Source organism: Ambystoma mexicanum, chromosome 3p (genome assembly GCF_040938575.1).
Source record: "Ambystoma mexicanum isolate Mex_15411 chromosome 3p, UKY_AmexF1_1, whole genome shotgun sequence".
NCBI classification, from domain to species: Eukaryota; Metazoa; Chordata; class Amphibia; order Caudata; family Ambystomatidae; genus Ambystoma; species Ambystoma mexicanum.
This window is the reverse complement of record NC_090925.1, coordinates 811,452,262-811,468,922: the sequence shown is the minus strand read 5'-3', so window position 1 is coordinate 811,468,922 and position 16,661 is coordinate 811,452,262. Positions and strand designations below refer to the sequence as shown.

The 16,661-nt window shown below is 43.9% G+C and overlaps 1 protein-coding gene across 1 annotated transcript in view; it reads left to right on the top strand.

The window, feature by feature from the left end:
* The window catches only part of LOC138580921 (serine protease 33-like), a 187,660-nt gene that overhangs the window by 151,776 nt on the left and 19,223 nt on the right, over positions 1–16,661 (top strand). The window contains exon 5 of the mRNA XM_069651853.1: positions 2,046–2,185. Coding sequence (XP_069507954.1) covers positions 2,046–2,185 — 140 coding nt within the window. The remainder of the gene's footprint in view (positions 1–2,045; positions 2,186–16,661) is intronic.

Below are 16,661 nucleotides of genomic sequence, written 5' to 3'. Positions count from 1 at the left end.
GATGGTGCCTTGCCAGGCGAGGAGACTGCCCCTCCCAAGGAATACTGCTACAGCAAACCAGGTACACAGTTGCTGCAGAGAGGATGGAGAAGAGACCCGCCAAAGCCCAGGAGGGGCTGAGAGACAGAAACAAGAGACCCAAAGACCGGGTGGGAGATGAGGTACCCCAAGCCGGGCTGGAAGAGAGGAAATTCCAAGGCGGGTGAGAAACCAGGAACCCCCATAATGGGGTGAGTGTAACAATTTCCCAAAGTGGGGTACAAGAAATAGAACTCCAGGGAGGGCCATAAGAAGTAAGGTTCCAAAGTGGAATGTGAGAAGTGATTTCCCAAGAGGGGGAGAAACAAAAAATATCCCGAGGCGGGTGAGAGAATTAGTAACCCCAGATGAAGAGAGAAGCATGCAAACCCTACCTGGCCTGTAAGAAGCTATAGAGACACTTGGGTGGCGTCAGTAGCCAACCAAAACCAGAAAAATACGAAGAGTAAACAGATTTTTGTGTACTGTATGATCAGGCATGTGGTCTTTGAAACGCCAGAGAGGTATTTAGGGTGGGGGTCAGAAACCAGTCACCACATTTAAAGGGGAGAGAAAATACCTTGCAGACCTTGCTGGTTAAATGTACGTTCATCTTTTCCATTAGTGGTAGATTTGGATTGGACGGAGGACTGAATTTTGTTGTAAGACTTCCTGTCGAGCACCCTTTTTGTTATTTTCTTTTGTGATAGGGCAAATAAGACCTTAGATGTTTGGGATGAGATAGGCCCTATTTCTTTTGGTGTAATAAAGTTCATGTTACAAACATGACCTTTTGTCCATCTACCGAGTCTGATTTACCACAACACACAAGATTTGAGGAGAGCTTCATGGATCCCTCTGGAGTGGATCAAAATGTTATCCTGAACTATAGTCAAACACATAGCCTAGAAGTCTTCCAATTCTCCAATAAAAGGGCTACCTGTGAGGAGCTTCTAGAATCGTGCCCACTTGACTATCGTTGACCCAACCCTGCATTTGATGACACAGGACTGAAGTCCAACGTGGCTCTGCCTCATGGCACAATGACATCCAGGACACTCCTGAAAACTCATGGGCAATCCTTTAGCGAACAAGTTTCACTAGAATCTGCACTTCGGAAGCCACTGGGCCTTAGCATTATTCCGTTACCCAACCCACGCTCAAGGTGTTATGATGCCTGTTCCCCATCCTTTCCCATCCCCAGTACCACATCTATGCAACCACAATAGCCATCATCAAGCATTCGGAAATGCCCTTAACATGACATTTTAACAATGCAAAAATAAAAATGCTAAAGGATAATACATTTCCATTATATGTGTATTTTTGCAACAGGGAGCATAAAAGGGTTGTCAGACAAAAGTAGGCTGCACCCTTACTAAAGTTGTTAGATTCCTCTGTGCTAAACAGAAATAGCTGCCATGCCTGGGAAGAAACCAACACACAACCAGGTGCTGGTAAAAACACAAGGTACAGTCTAATATATCCCAAGGCCAGCACACAGCGATGAGGCTGCGAGAAACTTTATATTGTAATAAAGAAAGACATTTCGAGGTTTTGGAATTATCCCATTGTCGATATATTTGTTGATTAATTTCAGGAAAAGGCATGGGATATATTAGATTGTACTTTTTTGCAACAGATGGCATGTCTGATTTAGGGCCTCATTTAAAGTTTGGCGCTATTTCAGCCCAAATACTGTTACCGCTTGCTACCTCCCGGAAGTGTTTGCATGATTTAGAGTGATGCAGACCCTTCATTCATTCCCCAATTTTTAGTCCTATTGGACTCATTTGGGGATTGCCTATTACTGCATGCAGTAACTATAGCATGTAGTAATATCGCATGTGCTAATGGTTTTGTGTGCAGGAAATTTCCTCCACAAAAAACAGGTGTTTTCATAGCGAGTTTCACTTTTTAAACTCAGGAACTTGGTAGTGCGGGAAAAGTGGAACACCAAAAATGTCAAGTAGGACTCCAACGAAATCCTAAATCAAGCAATCTGTTTTTTCTTTCCTTTTCTGCAGCAACTCTTCCTTACCCCTCGTATCTCCAGGAGGTGATGGTGTCTATTGTTAGCTGGTCGCAATGCAAGAAGTCATACAACAGTCTTCTTTATGACATGATATGTGCAGGATACAGCACAGGTGGAAAGGACTCTTGCCAGGTAAGGAAACCACACACATATCATGCCATGATTTAATTTGCTATCTCTCAATCTTTTATCACTGCTACAGAACGACAGGTGCACAAGCTGGGCGGATCTATGTGAACATATCCCATCCGTTACTGTAAATGCGATTACAACAAATGTTTTACTACGAATTTCAATTGAAAAAAATGTGGGGGGAGACCCACGCAGCCCCCCCCCGCATTCCCCCAGTTTATTGAGAACCCCAACCCAACCCCCATATATATTTACATTGAAATGTGTTGTTTTTGATGCGTTGTATTTGCATTCGCAGTGATGGAATTCAACATTTTTGTATGATATACGATGGGCAAAAGCAGAAGACATTATCTACCCCCAGTCGCTGCCGGCCAATAACAGTTGAGTAGAGCAAGGTTTCTACTACTCAAAATTAAAGGCTGGGAAAAGGCTCCCGCTCCTCAGATGACTGCAAAATCAGCCGCACCTGACATCAATGCTACCCAGTAGCATATGGTGTTAGTGGGCACGAGGAGGGAAAACAACCTACCACAAATATCCCTGCTTTCCATTAGCAGGAGGCAAAACTCGACTTTGGAAGGGACATAGAACCAACGGAGGGTTCACAAAAATCCAGTAACAGTGGGTAGAACTGGTAAGATGAGAGCAAAGACAATCCCTCTTGCAGGGTAGTACTGGAGCATAAAATTGGCTCGGGCACCAATGAAAAAGGGGCGCACAGTTGTAAATGGCAATTCATTCCTTTTGTAACAAAACTCTTTGGGTAGTAAACTGTGATGCAAATTGTGCATTTGAAAGAATATGTAACTGTTTAAAACTACTAGTCGTATAGTGAATTAACCTAACAGGCCCAAAAATGTGGCCCACTTTGACCAAAAAAACTGCTATAACCAAGTTCGTTGTAGCCTAGGAGGATAACACACTGCTTTTGGTATGGCAATTCACTCCTGGGGAAATTACTCCCTTCCCCAGAATTCTCTTCACATTAAAGACAGTTCAAAATCCTAAGGGCATGTGAACTCTTTGGGATTCTCTTTTCATTGTATAATATTTTTGGTGTGGGTCCCAGACTCACAGGTCACCTGGTATACACCCCTGTCAGGCTCTTTTCCACATTTACAACAATTCCAAATCTCAAGGGTAAGGATCTTCCTAGAGATTCTCAATATTGTAGTTTATTACACACACTTGACTTTTCCTGGTGTACGCCCCAGCCAGGTGTTGGATGCAGCCTCTTTCACTTACTTTCTTGCACTTGGATTTGCCTGGTATACTCTCCTGCCAGGACTTGTATGCAGTTACTTTGAAACACGTAGCATATTCTTATATCATGAGAGGTAAGCTTGTGCCTGCACCTTCCTGCGCCAAGATAGATCAGTAACAACAATGAAACAGCCGTTGTTTCTCAAGTGCAATTTTAATTAGTTTAGTTTGTTCTGTTTCTTAGCCCCTTGTGGATGACACGTGTTTCTGCGTATATACTGCACCTTTTTCAAATCCAGGCTAGTCCTTTATATGATGCTGAGGTTTGCCCTTAAAGGTACAATGTTTATCTTGTCCAGTGGCCAAACAATTCCTGTGTTCAATCCCATTCAAAAATTCCAGTGCTGAGGCTCCTCAGGAACCCAATGCTTTGGAGCCTCAGCACTGGAATTTTGAGGTGGGATTGAACCTAGGAACTAAACTAATTAAAATTGCACTTGAGAAACAATGGCTGTTTCATTGTTGTTACTGATCTATCTTGGCGCAGGAAGGTGCGGGCACAAGCTTACTTCTCATACTATTTACAGACGGAGTTGAAGGACTCATTGTCTCCGTCGTGGCCTTCACCCATGCGACAAACAATTAGCTAACATAGAAAGAACTACAAATACACAAAGAAAGTGCGACAATTACAAAGAATAAATAATACAAATCGCGCAGGTACAAACACAAGATATGTTTACAAAAAAAGTTCCTCAAGATCTAAAAAAATGTATTCTTCTATCAGGTTTCAGCATACAATGTCCCTCTGGTTTCCATTCTTGGTCTTCCCCAAGTTCGTACTGAGGGTCCCAGACCCCAGTCCCGCTGTCTAGGGCCTTTGTTATCTCACTTGAGTGCTTTGGCATCCCAACCCTTTCCCTGGGTTCACTGGTATTCTTCTTGTGGATTCTCAGCATTCCTGAGTCTCTCTGCACTTGCCGGCATCTCCGGTAGACGTTCAGGGTTCGGTCATCTCTCCAGCCTCTGCAGCAGTCGGGAAACATGCCTTGCTTCCTATCGCTTCGTCCTGTTTCTGCAGAGCCTCCCTGAGCGTGTCACTGACCAGACTGCCCTCTCGCTTCGCGTAGCGGCCTGGACTTGTCTGTCACTGGCGGAACCTCGCTCTGCCCTCAGCTGGAGAACTCCATGCTTCTCTTCCCGGCATGGCTTTAAACCATGTCGGGCCAATCAAATTTCCCCAGTAACTAGATCACTGACAGTGGTTCTCATTAGGAGTAATCATCATTGCTCCTTGCCTCTTCCTAGTGTCAGTTGTTGTCATACTGTTTCTTATGTGATGTTGAGGAATACTTACGGTAGACTTGGCAAGTGGTTGAGGGAGAGTGTTACAATATGCCATCAAGGCATGTGGAAGGCATAAGGAAGGGAGGGGACATCCCTAAAAGGGAATGGGGGTATGCGACTTTCTCCAATGATGTTGTGTCATCCTCCCTGAGGCGTGCCTCCCCAAATGCGGTCCTTCTTCACATAGCTGCCCCCATGGTCAGGATCAGGCAGCGGCTGCCGTCCCCTGGCCACATGAGCAGAGGCTGCGTCAGGGGAAGGAGTGATGACATCACCAGATTCAACACAGTGTGCAAAAATAAGCTCCTGAACCTAAATAATGAAAATGGGTCCTTTACGTTACATGTCCTCCATAACATTAGACTCCATGGTATCCACACAACTAGGCACACCAAGCAGTCTATAAACGCTAAGGCTAATCAAAGACCTTCTTTATGTGCTGCCTTAATTATTGCTAGATCAGCTGTTAAGAATACAGCAGCACTCAACGACCTCATTGAGTCCCAAAACTGGATCTACTCTTTGTTACTGAAACCTCGTTTACTACCAGTTCTGTTGCTCACTTTCATCTTTTGGTACCTAATAGCTACCAAATTAAGTGTCTCAACCGTGAAACCCAGAGGGGTGGCCATTATTGCTAAGTTTTATCTGTTAATGTCCAATCTGCACTCCCTGAATTGGGATGAGACCTCATAAATATTCATGTGTAATCCATCCCTATCACTGAACTACTCCTATCAATTAGTTCTCTGCTGTCTACCTCCTGACCCTACTGGTGTCTTTGCAGACAATTGCAAGTTTTTTTCTCAGCACAGAAGCATTGCACTACACCAATGTACTATTTATTGGAGATTTAATATCTGGTGTAACATCTCTGATGACCCAGACTATGTCAAGTTTAATTAAATTCTCTAGTCCCACCATCTTCTATTGCTTACGGTTTCTGCCTCCCATGAATGCGGTCATTGCTTAGACCTAGTATTGTATAAAGGTAAAACCATATCCCATCTCAACATCATGTCAGTAGTATGGTCGGATCACTGTGTCATAATATTCTCAATTCGGAGATATGGTGCAGGTTTTCATAAAGCCCCCCGCCCATTAACGTCCTATCACGTAGGAGAAAATACCTTAACTCGGTTACAAGTACACAACTATCGACTGGACTGACCCCTTTCAATCCAGGTCTTAATTGTGACTTCTTTTATCAGTCAACTTTACTGAAAGTTTGTGACACTAATGAGCCTCTTAAACCGATCACTAGACCCAAAAACAAGAGGAATACGTGGTACACTGGCTTACTAAAGGACCTCAAAAAAGAGGTTTCGAAAGAAGGAAAAGACTTGTTAAAATCTTGGGACCCTCGTGATTGTCATGCTCTGAAATTAGCACTGAATCAATATAAAAAGGGCATTTTAACAGCAAAATCTATGTTTCTACAGAACCAGATAGATACTGCCAACATCAGACCCACAGAACTCTGTGAGATAATAAAGAATGTAACAATCCCTTTCTCCTTCCCTCAAACTGACCAACGAATGTAATGGATTTTTCATGGAGAGAGTTAATTTGATTTGTTTGAAAATTGACTCTCAATGTACTAATATTCAACTTCCTGTGTCAAATACTGATCTTTCAACACGTATTACATCGACGTAATCCAAATTTCCCTTCACTCCAGTCACTCCTGAAGTAATAAGTACTTTAATTTCAAAATTAAAACCTACAAACCATAACTACAATCAAATTCCAGCTTGTCTTGCCAAACAACATGCTAGTTCACTGTGTGATTTTATCACCCCGCTCGTCAATGCATCCTTTGATCAAGGCTTCGTACCAGGCCATGTCATGACACTGAAACTGCTCTTGTGGCGGTCTGATGATGGCAGCCAGCAAAGGTGATCTTAGCATGATGGTCATCTATTGGCAGCCTTCGATACAGTTGATTTTGATATTCTCATCTCCAGACTGGCCAAAATTGCTTGGGTATCAGAAGAATCACTGAAGTGGTTCACTTCCTTTCTTTCCAACAAAACCCAATCGGTTATAATTGGAGCCTATTGTTCTGACTCTCTGCTTCTTCCCTGTGGAGTCCCACAGGGGTCGTCTCTTTCACCGCTGTTGGTTATTTGGTCTCTACTTAAATTAAATTGTGGAAATATTTTATCACTCATATACTGACAACACCCTTAAAAATCCCCCGTATGCCATTCAACGAATATTAGCTTGTGCTAAAAAAATAAAAAGCTGCATGCTGGAAAATAGACTTCAATTAAATCCTTCTAAAATGAGAATCATTCTACTCGGTCCAAAACACCTGTTGGCAGGCTCACATTCGTGTATTCCCTGACCTGCCTTATTTGAAGTACCTACCACCTTCTCTGCCAAAGTTAAAAACATTGGCTGCATCTGGTAGTCAAATCTGAACTGTAATTTACCCATCATTGAAACTGTTAAATCAATCTAGTATCAATGTAAAATACTGCGGCCCACTCTCCCCCTTGTAGCAGCTAAAGATTTCCCAGTTGTTGTTGGGGCAATGGTCAATTCCAAATTAGACTATTGTTATGCCCTTCTTACAGGGATTCTGGCTGGCCAGATGCACCGTCTCCAAGTGGCACAAAATGCGGCCATCACACTCCTCTATAGTGTCATATGAACCACATTAATATCCTCTTGTCACAGAAGTCTCAGCTGGCTCCCAGTACATCAGAGAATTCTTCTTAAGACACTCTGTCTCATCTTTAAATACCTCCATGGCTTAGCACTGAGTTACCTCATCTCCCTGATCAACTTTCATCAACCTAGCCGTTTGATCCGATTTCCGGCTCAAAGACCTTTAACAATCCCCCTTCTCATTTTGTTCACCACAGAGATAGATGTTCGTCTATCTACGGTCCTCGAGTCTGAAACTCGCTGCCCACTGAACTTCGAAAAATCTAGTCCTGGGTGCTGTTTAGAAAGAAGCTGAAGACATATCTCTTTCAATAACTTCTTCTCACTCTATGATTACTTTGGCTCTTGTTCATCACACTGTTGTAATCTGCGCCTAGATGCAGTTCCTGCCTGGTTCCCTTGAGAATTTGTACAATATAAATAATCAAGTCAATCAAATCATGCCAATTTTTGCTCGATATATTCAGTCCCACAATGTAACATATAACAGTGACCATCTGTGGGTGACCTTACAAAAATGTTCTACTATTCGACTCTCATTCAGGACATGTAAGGAATACTGCTTTCAAATAAAATTCCCAAATATTTTATATCATTTGTACACCAATAATTCCCCCTATTCCCTAGTACCATTTGCATGCAAGTTGGCGTGAGTGGAAACGTGCCTATTAGGTCTGCACATTCACCACGCACACGGAGAAAACTGGCATGACACTCCTCTGTCGATAGCAGGACATCATGACTGCACACTGACCTGACAGCTTAACTCCTTTCTCTGCTATTGTGATGTCTTTAATATTCTTAATTAATCTCACTACAAGCTGCAGGTGTTTCAGGGCCCATAGGGAAGCAAGGGCAAGAGGGCTCCCTTTCCTGGTCTTACACTTGTGTACCAGCCCGTTACTAATAAAATATCAATATCAATTACACAAAGCGTTTTGAGTGGGGTAAACTACTGGACCTTTGTGACCAATTGATCAAGACAGCCAGAGATGAGAGAATACTGCTCCTGCTGTTTCAGTACAGTGATCAGTAGTGGCTAACCTGCCTACTCTTCCCCACACTACTATAACATCATTAGTGGTCAAAATGATTACGGTGAAACAGGCACAGCCTGACAGGTGTACCTCCTTCGTCTTTTGTGAAAACATGGGCGTAGGGCAGGCTATACTCTTCAGGAGGGGTGTGAGCTGATAACAGCAACAACTCAAACAACTTAAGTACAATGGTCCAAAATAAAACTGTACACTCAAGGTTCAATAAAAATATAGACTTGTATTTAAACAATTAGAAATTCAACCAAAAAAATTAGAAAACACTAGGTAATGCCACCCCTATAAAATATAACAGAGAACACAGACATTTGATAAAAAGCACTCTGAGTAGGTAAGAAGAGGTGTTGAGGCACAACAATGGTAAAATATCACTGTTCAAAGAATATGTCATTAAAAACAAGGTAGAAAATTGGGGCTTAAACGTCATTATGGTCCCAAAAGTGAATCGGAGGACAGGGACTCTCTACAGTACTTTATGTTCTTGTCTTTGGGGATTAACGGCATTGAGTCTGGCTTTTTGGTGGCAACCTAGATGGCAATGTCTATTTGGCAATGGGCCTTTGTCGGATTGAGGAGCGGCAGCACCAAGTACAGCTCAGCAGCTGCATCGGCTTGTGGACAACCGGCGATGTTGGGTCTGCAGTGCTGTAAGACTCGACAGCGTTCGGTGCAGAGAAGTGGAGACTGGCATGCAGTGGTGTCAGTTTGGAGCTTGACAAACGGGTGACCAGGCGGCCATGTCAAGTTGCAGACACTAGAAGATTCTGTGGGTCACAGATACAGAAAGAGCAGAACTTTGCAATTGGCATCAAGTTAATCTAGGAAGCGCAGAGGCAGTTTGGCATGGTGTTTAGATCGGATTGCGGTGCTTCCCGTGCAGCAGCTTGGGTGGAATCAAAGGTGCCAAAAATGCAGTACCGAGATGTAGGGAGAGCCAGGGGTCACTTCCTTGGTTCTGTGGTTGCTAGGAGTATAGATCCAGGGCCTCTACAACAAGGTGAGTCCTTCTACACTCCCACTTCAGGGAGCTTGGCTTGCACCTAGAAGCAACCCTTCACCTCCAGTGAACAGGAGCCTGGTTCCAGTGCAGTCAGTATAGAAGCATTGGTCCAAAAGCAGTCTCCCCACTCTACCCTAGGGATGGTTAGGGGACAGACCTTCTCTCTGCCGTGGTTGTCTTCGGTCTTCTCTACCCTGCCAGAAGACTTTAGATAGACTGTATCCCCAACAGAGGTTTCCTTCCTGTCCTTGTGTAAATCCAGAGATGAATCAAAGAATGAGGGGGTGCCCCTATCCTTTTAAAGGCAAAATGTCATCGGGGATTGTTCCAAAGCCAGCATGCTGTAATGGGTTCCATCCCGGATGTTGTAACAAGTGCCCTTTACCTTATGACATTGCATCCATATTACCTTGCCCATGGTAAAGGAGGGGGAGAAAAAAGGAAGAGAGCCCTAACAGAAATCAAGATGATGGGACCCTTCTGCAGGCCTACTTTCCCTCTCTGGCTACTCTAACTCTGCACCCCTTCCCATGCCTGCTGACTTCAAAGGGACTCAGGGATCAGCACCCTAGCGTGATGGAGCCTTTTGTCATGTCAGTGACTGCATTTGAAGTATGGTTCCAAGGACATCACCTGGCGGAAGCTCCAGTGCCTTGAGAGGGGGTGTCTTGCAGGAGAATTAAAAGGACTGCACCATGGCTATTGTTCCACATGGCTGAAGCGGAAACAGTCACACCAGATACCAATTCACATTTATTTATTTATTGCATTCGATAATACACCCAAACCCTGGGGTATCACGGCACAGGTTACAAGATTACAGTAGTGCTTTCTGGTTACAAGGAAGTAGTGTTAGGACATAGCAATTAAACATTTGTGGTTACATACAATCATTGTCAGTTTTCAATAATATACGTATACAGTTATTCGATACATTCTGTACAGGAAGGTTAGCATTTATTGAAAAGCCAGGTTTTTGCATTTTTTTAAAAAATGTGATATGGGAAGGCTCATTCCTTATGTTGGGGGGAAGTGAATTACAGATTCTGGGCGCTGCTACGGGGAAGCTGGAGAGGCCTCTCCTTATATTCCTGAAGCATTGGTTAAGATAAATGGGGGCGTTTTGGATGATGCATTTGTGAGTGGTGGTGAGTGTTTTATGTAACATTCTGGCTTGTATGGACAGCCAGTGTACTTCCCTCCTAGACTGAGATATGTGGTACATTTTTTGATGCCCAGTGCTGCTCTTAATGCTTTGTTTTGCAGTAGTTGAGGTTTGGCTGGATTTTTCTTGGTGGTGCCTAGTAGGAGTATGTTACAATAGTCTAATTTAGACATAATGAGAGCTCTTGCTAATGTGATAAAATTTTGAGGGGTAAGAAATTGTCGACTGAGGGCAATAAGTTTGGCTGTGTAGGCCGTGGAGGAGGCGAGTCCAGTTATAGCTGGCCCTGCTCAATGAGCTGACACTTGTGTGATACCATATTGCTGTGGATGTGTTATTGTGTTCTTTTATCAGTCACCATGCCACAACTTGGCATGACTTACATTTAAAGATATATGTGCCACCAGAATACACATATTACAATTTAGATCAGAGGTGTAGAGATTTAAAAAAGCCATCTCTGCCTGCAGGAACTTTGTGACTGAGCAGGTGTCTATGATACACATGTGACTTTTGTACCTGCTCTGTGCCACTACAGAGCAAGGGGCTGAGGGGACCTGTTGGCTGTCCCAGCAAAGTCATATGTGTGAACTATGATATTGGCAAGCAGCACTTTGGAAAAGGTGTCTGATTAGCAGACCTCCCTTTGAGCAACATAATTACCCACATCCTTTTATGCACATGAACATAATAAAACTTAGGCTATCCCATCCTTGCAGATGGCAATTAATTAAACTTTCAAAGACTGACCTATAGATTTTCAGTACCAGTCGTAGTCTGATCCTTCCCTGACACTGAGGCAGATTGCTCTGCTACATGTGGAATAGACAAATACCATTTGCCAAGGGAGGGAAGCAGAAACACACAAGGGAATGTGATTCATTTTAAAACTTAGCCTGTAAATTCTTTTTCACAAATAAATATTTGCTATTGCTAAACCTCACATTCTTATTTTTATAAGGTATACAATGTATATGCTTGTAAGTTCCACATGTATTGACTCACACAGTCACTTACAGTGCATACTTTCAGGCAGGATGCCACTGCCCAGTCCAGCATTCTCTGGCAGTCTGATGTTAGCAACACAACCAAAACATACATGTAACCTTATGTGCAGTGGCCAGTTTTGCACAGAAACACTACACATTTCACAAACACTGAAATAATGGGAAATATTTTTTGTGGGGTCTGCGTTTAGAGTGAGGAAGACACAGCTCCCCTCATATACACTCAACTAATGCAACTGGGCCCTGATTTTCATCTTCAACTGCTAAGTTGGTCGGCCCATACATATTCGCTATTGGACATTTACTCCAAACTGAAGGAGAACACTATTCAATGGGGTACTTGAAACTCTACTAAGTTTCATTCCAGAGCGCGTTTGACTCAGAGAGACTACAAACATGTACCATTGCAACCTTAGTAGATTCCATACTCCCCGGCTGCGCTGGAGCTTATTGCTGTATTGGATGCTCCCCTGAAATTCCAGGCAGTCTCCATGTAGTCCTGAGATACTACAGGCTAGAAGTTCCAGCGAACCTGAGATCACCAAAGGGTGCACCTCCCTCATTGTCCTCATCAGTGATTGTAGAGAGGTGGGTAACACTAGTGGATAGTCTGCCACTAACTCCATCAAGATCGGCAACCAAGCTTGTGATCTCCACCACAGAATCACCAAGAGAGGCGTTCTCCCTCCTTACCTTGTTCAGCACCCTCCAGTTCATCAAGAAGGGTGGTAACGCATAATACCATGGGGTCCATCTGGATTGTAGGAACGCATCTGTTGCCTCTGCTTCTGGATCCAGTCTCCAGATGAAGAACCGTGACAACTGAGTGTTGGTCCTCAAAGTGAAAAGATCTTTCTGGAGAAGTGCCCATCTCTTTCCATCTCCAGGAAAATCTACTTGTACAGCCTGCAATCACTGGAATCCGTCAGGTAGCGAGAGTTCCTGTCGCCCACCACCTTCTCAGTTACCAGCAGGCACTCTGCTGTCACAAATATTTTCTCCACTACAGGCAGTAGTGCCAGCCGTCCTTCACCATTTCTGCCAACAGTCTGGACCTGGTTCCTCATAGATGATTTATGTATGACTTCCGAGACGTTGTCCATCCAGAGCACCATGCAGAACCCTGCCCGGTCCCTTAACAGGGAACAGATAGCAAAGAATCCGGCTAGGAACTCCAGGCAGTTTATGTGTAGGCCCAACTTGTGTTCTGTCCAACGGCCCACTGTTATCGTCTCAGTGTACCTGGCTCCCCAGCCTGACCTGCTGGTGTCTGACTCCAGGATGATGTTGAGCGCTTACCTGAAAATGGCCCTGTCATTACATACCTCCATGTGCTCCAGCCACCAGTTCAGCTCCGTCCTTTCTTCTGCATCTTTTTCCACCATCTGGTGATATGCCAGTCCTTTTGTAGATGCCTGATCGTCAATATCTGCAGTTTCCTGTAGTGCAAGGGCCTGGAAAAGATAGTTTGTATAGAGGCTGTGAGTAGTCCCATGATCCATGCAGCTCTCTGAGGGAGATACGCCTTGCTTAGTGCACTCCTGGTCGCTTTCATTATTCATTTTACCTTCTGATTGGGCAGTTCCAGTGTACTCTTCTGTGTTTCCACTATAAATCCCAGGAACTTCATTCTCTGTGCCGGCTTCAGTTCAGACTTCTCCCAGTTGATCAAAAATCCTAAACTCTGCAGCAACTGGATCGCCTTGTCCACCTGATTCAGAGATTTCTCTACCTCCTGGGACATGATGAACATGTTGTCTAGGTAAATGATCAATCTCATTCCCAACTCTCTCAAGGCCGCTACGACCAGTTTCATCAACTTGGTGAAGCACCAGGGCGCCGATGACAGCCCGAATGGTGCGCCAATGAAAGCCTGAATGGTAGGCATGTGAATTTCCCAGTGTTCCCTTAAATTGCAGGCACTTCCTGGAGTCTCGCTCCATGGATATCATTAGCTAAGCGTCCTTCAGGTCTAGTCTGATCAGACAGTCGCTCTATCTTAGTATGTCTCTCAACAAGTGGATCCCCTTCATCTTGAAATGTCTGTAGGATCAATGTGTCAAGGTTTGGGGCACATTCTGCCAGGGGTGCTTTCGCGTCTATCAATGTTCCAGAGATTGTAGTTTGTGAAGAAGAGGTTTCAAGGCTCATCAGGCTGGATGGACTATGTATGGACTATGTATGGAGTGTTGGTGTCAGCGCTGGCAGAACAATCAGTCTTTTGACACGGACTACTGGAGAAGAGTGGAGCCAGTTTTCAGAACCCTAATCCCTTCGCGGAGCTGACACGGAGTGAAGCGTGTGTGCTTCACAGTGTTGGTGTCGGCATTGGCAGAACAGTCACAGTCTTTTTAAACTGACTACTGGAGAAGGGTGAAGCTAGTTTTCAAAACCCTAATACCTTCGCGGAGCGAATGCAGAGTGAAGCATGAGTGTTTCACAGTGTTGCACCGGGTTCTGAGGGGAGAGGAGTCACGTCATAGCGGAATATTGCACCGAGGTAAGGAGTTGATGGTGGAACTCCTGTATACCAGAAGCTCCCTGTGATAAAACCACTGGGGAGTTGGGGGAGTGCCCCTAGAATGGTACACGCATTACCAAATCCTCTTGGGAGAAAACACGTTTAATTTCCACACAAAGCAAAGCTGCCAGGAAAAGTCTGAGCAAAATCCCTCCATACATAAAGGATCAGCCCCCCAGTAGCTCCCGTGCGCGCACATAGAGAAACAAAAGCCACATGCAAGTGACCAGCTCCCCCCCCCTAAACTGAGGGAAGAATCTTCTGCTGGCACTATCACAGGCTACTCACTAAGGGTCCTGCTACTCAGCCGGTTAACTGCCCACAAACTGAATGCTTGATCCTAACACAGAAGGAGGGTGGAGCAAACCTTAACACAATCAATCTGACTGGGCCATCCGTTTCAGCCATGGACAATAATAACTCATTGCTAGAATTATGTTATACATTGAGAGACACCCTAACAGCAATCACAGGGCCTGAAACTGACCTTAATGAAGATGAGAGAAGGAAGGAGCAAAGTACAGTCTGGAACAAATCATCGGACCCTAGCAGTACTAGAATCTGATGATACCACAAATAGATTATCTGCCCCGCCTAAACTACATCCTGTGGAAACAGCTGCAGCCTCTATAAAAAATGCATCAGAGGTAGATAAGGAATACAAAGATATTCAGGCACAATTATCAGTGACACAATTTGCGATGAAAATCCTATGACGTATGAATGGTAACATTTTGGAGGAAGTAATACGTGGGACTACGGACAAAATGTCCCCAATTGAAGTAGATGGGGACAAAGACCTGGACGAATGAATCACTGCAGTGGAACTCGATCGATGTAATACCGCAGGGCAGCAAGAGAAAGTACATGCGACCACAGCCTACCGCAGGGCAGCAAGAGAAAGTACATGCGACCACAGCCTGCAACACCAATGTGAAAAGTGTGGTAATTGAGAAAACCGTAAATGATACAAGTGATACCTCCATAATTCACCTAACTTGGAAACAACGTAGACAACAAAAACGGTTGAAGACACAAGCTCTCAAAAAAACAGTCCCACAAGAAACGTGACAAAATAATGGAAAAATTCAATTGGTGATGACAGAAGCTCAATTAAAGAAAAAGAAAAGCAAAACAAATAAGAAACATAATAGAAACAGAGTATTAAAAGGCCCACTGACAAGCAGGTTAGTGAATGAACAAAGGGCAAGTTAACATGTGGGGAATGAGATCACTGACATTAGTATCTTATCAGATTATGAGCTGGGTACAGTGAGTGTGCCTGCCATGCAGAAGAAGCGATCATCGCCAACTACGAAAAGAGCCCCGATGCAATCAAAAAACCCAGTCATTCTTGCGGTCAGTGAAAGCACACCTGTGGAAATAATAACGAGTAATGAGCCAGCCTTCACTATAAAATGTATCAAGCAGGTGGCCACGAAGCAGAAACCGCACATTAACAGAGCGGATTTCTTGAGAATGACACTGAAAATCCTGCCTTTAAGAATTTTAGACACGTTGGACTTGCACCGCATTAAAGCTGAAACAGCAAATATGGTGAGACTCTATAAAACCAAATATCAGGAGTTAGGTTATGAACTAGACGCAGTGATAGAAGAAATACAACCAACGGCAACAGTGAGCCTACCTGAGGAGACCCTATGGGAAGTATTAAAAGTGTCTACTAGCAACTTTGGACCAACAACCAACACGCCCACTCTACAAGAAAATCTTCTGAATGTGCGATAGTGGGTTGTACATAACAGCACCAAAAAGGCTGTTATGACTATCTGAAATTGGCTGCTGGGCTCTTGGAATTCCTGTGGCTTTACCCATCTGATGACTGCGGATGGCTAACAGGGTCTACTGTTGAAGCACAATATCTTCTTACTGCAAGAATGCTGGCTGCTATTGGAATTGAGCATAGACAGATATCAGATTTTCAAAAGAAAGTCAGAAAAGAAACGGAGAGGCCGCCCCTGATTATTGGAGTCAGAAATTCAATGAAAGCAACCAGAATTAATTCATAAAAGAGCTCCCCTTTTGTACTGGCAGTGAGAGTATATTCCCTTAATACAGGAACAAATCTCACCATTATAAATGTATATGATCCCCCCAGCATGACATACATCAACCATTATAAAATCAGCGAAAGAATTTATTTGTGATACAACCTCTTTGTGCAGAGGTGATCAGATAACACTGGGTGTGAGGGGGGAGCTTAACGCTCGATGCGTTTGAAAAACATAATTGCTAGAAACTGATTTTGTGAATATTCTACCCGGCCACACTTGATTACTTCTTCTGCAAAACTGAAATTATCTTGTGGGTCAGAAAGTTGGCGATAATGGCAAACGAATTTAGAGACCACGCCATGTTGACACTAACATTAGCGGGCATGTCACTTAGAGAAGAGGTGGGCATGACTGGTGACCTAGATGTAAACATGGCAGGTAATAGGATCTCATGGCCAGAGAATAACCTTGAAAAAGCCATTCC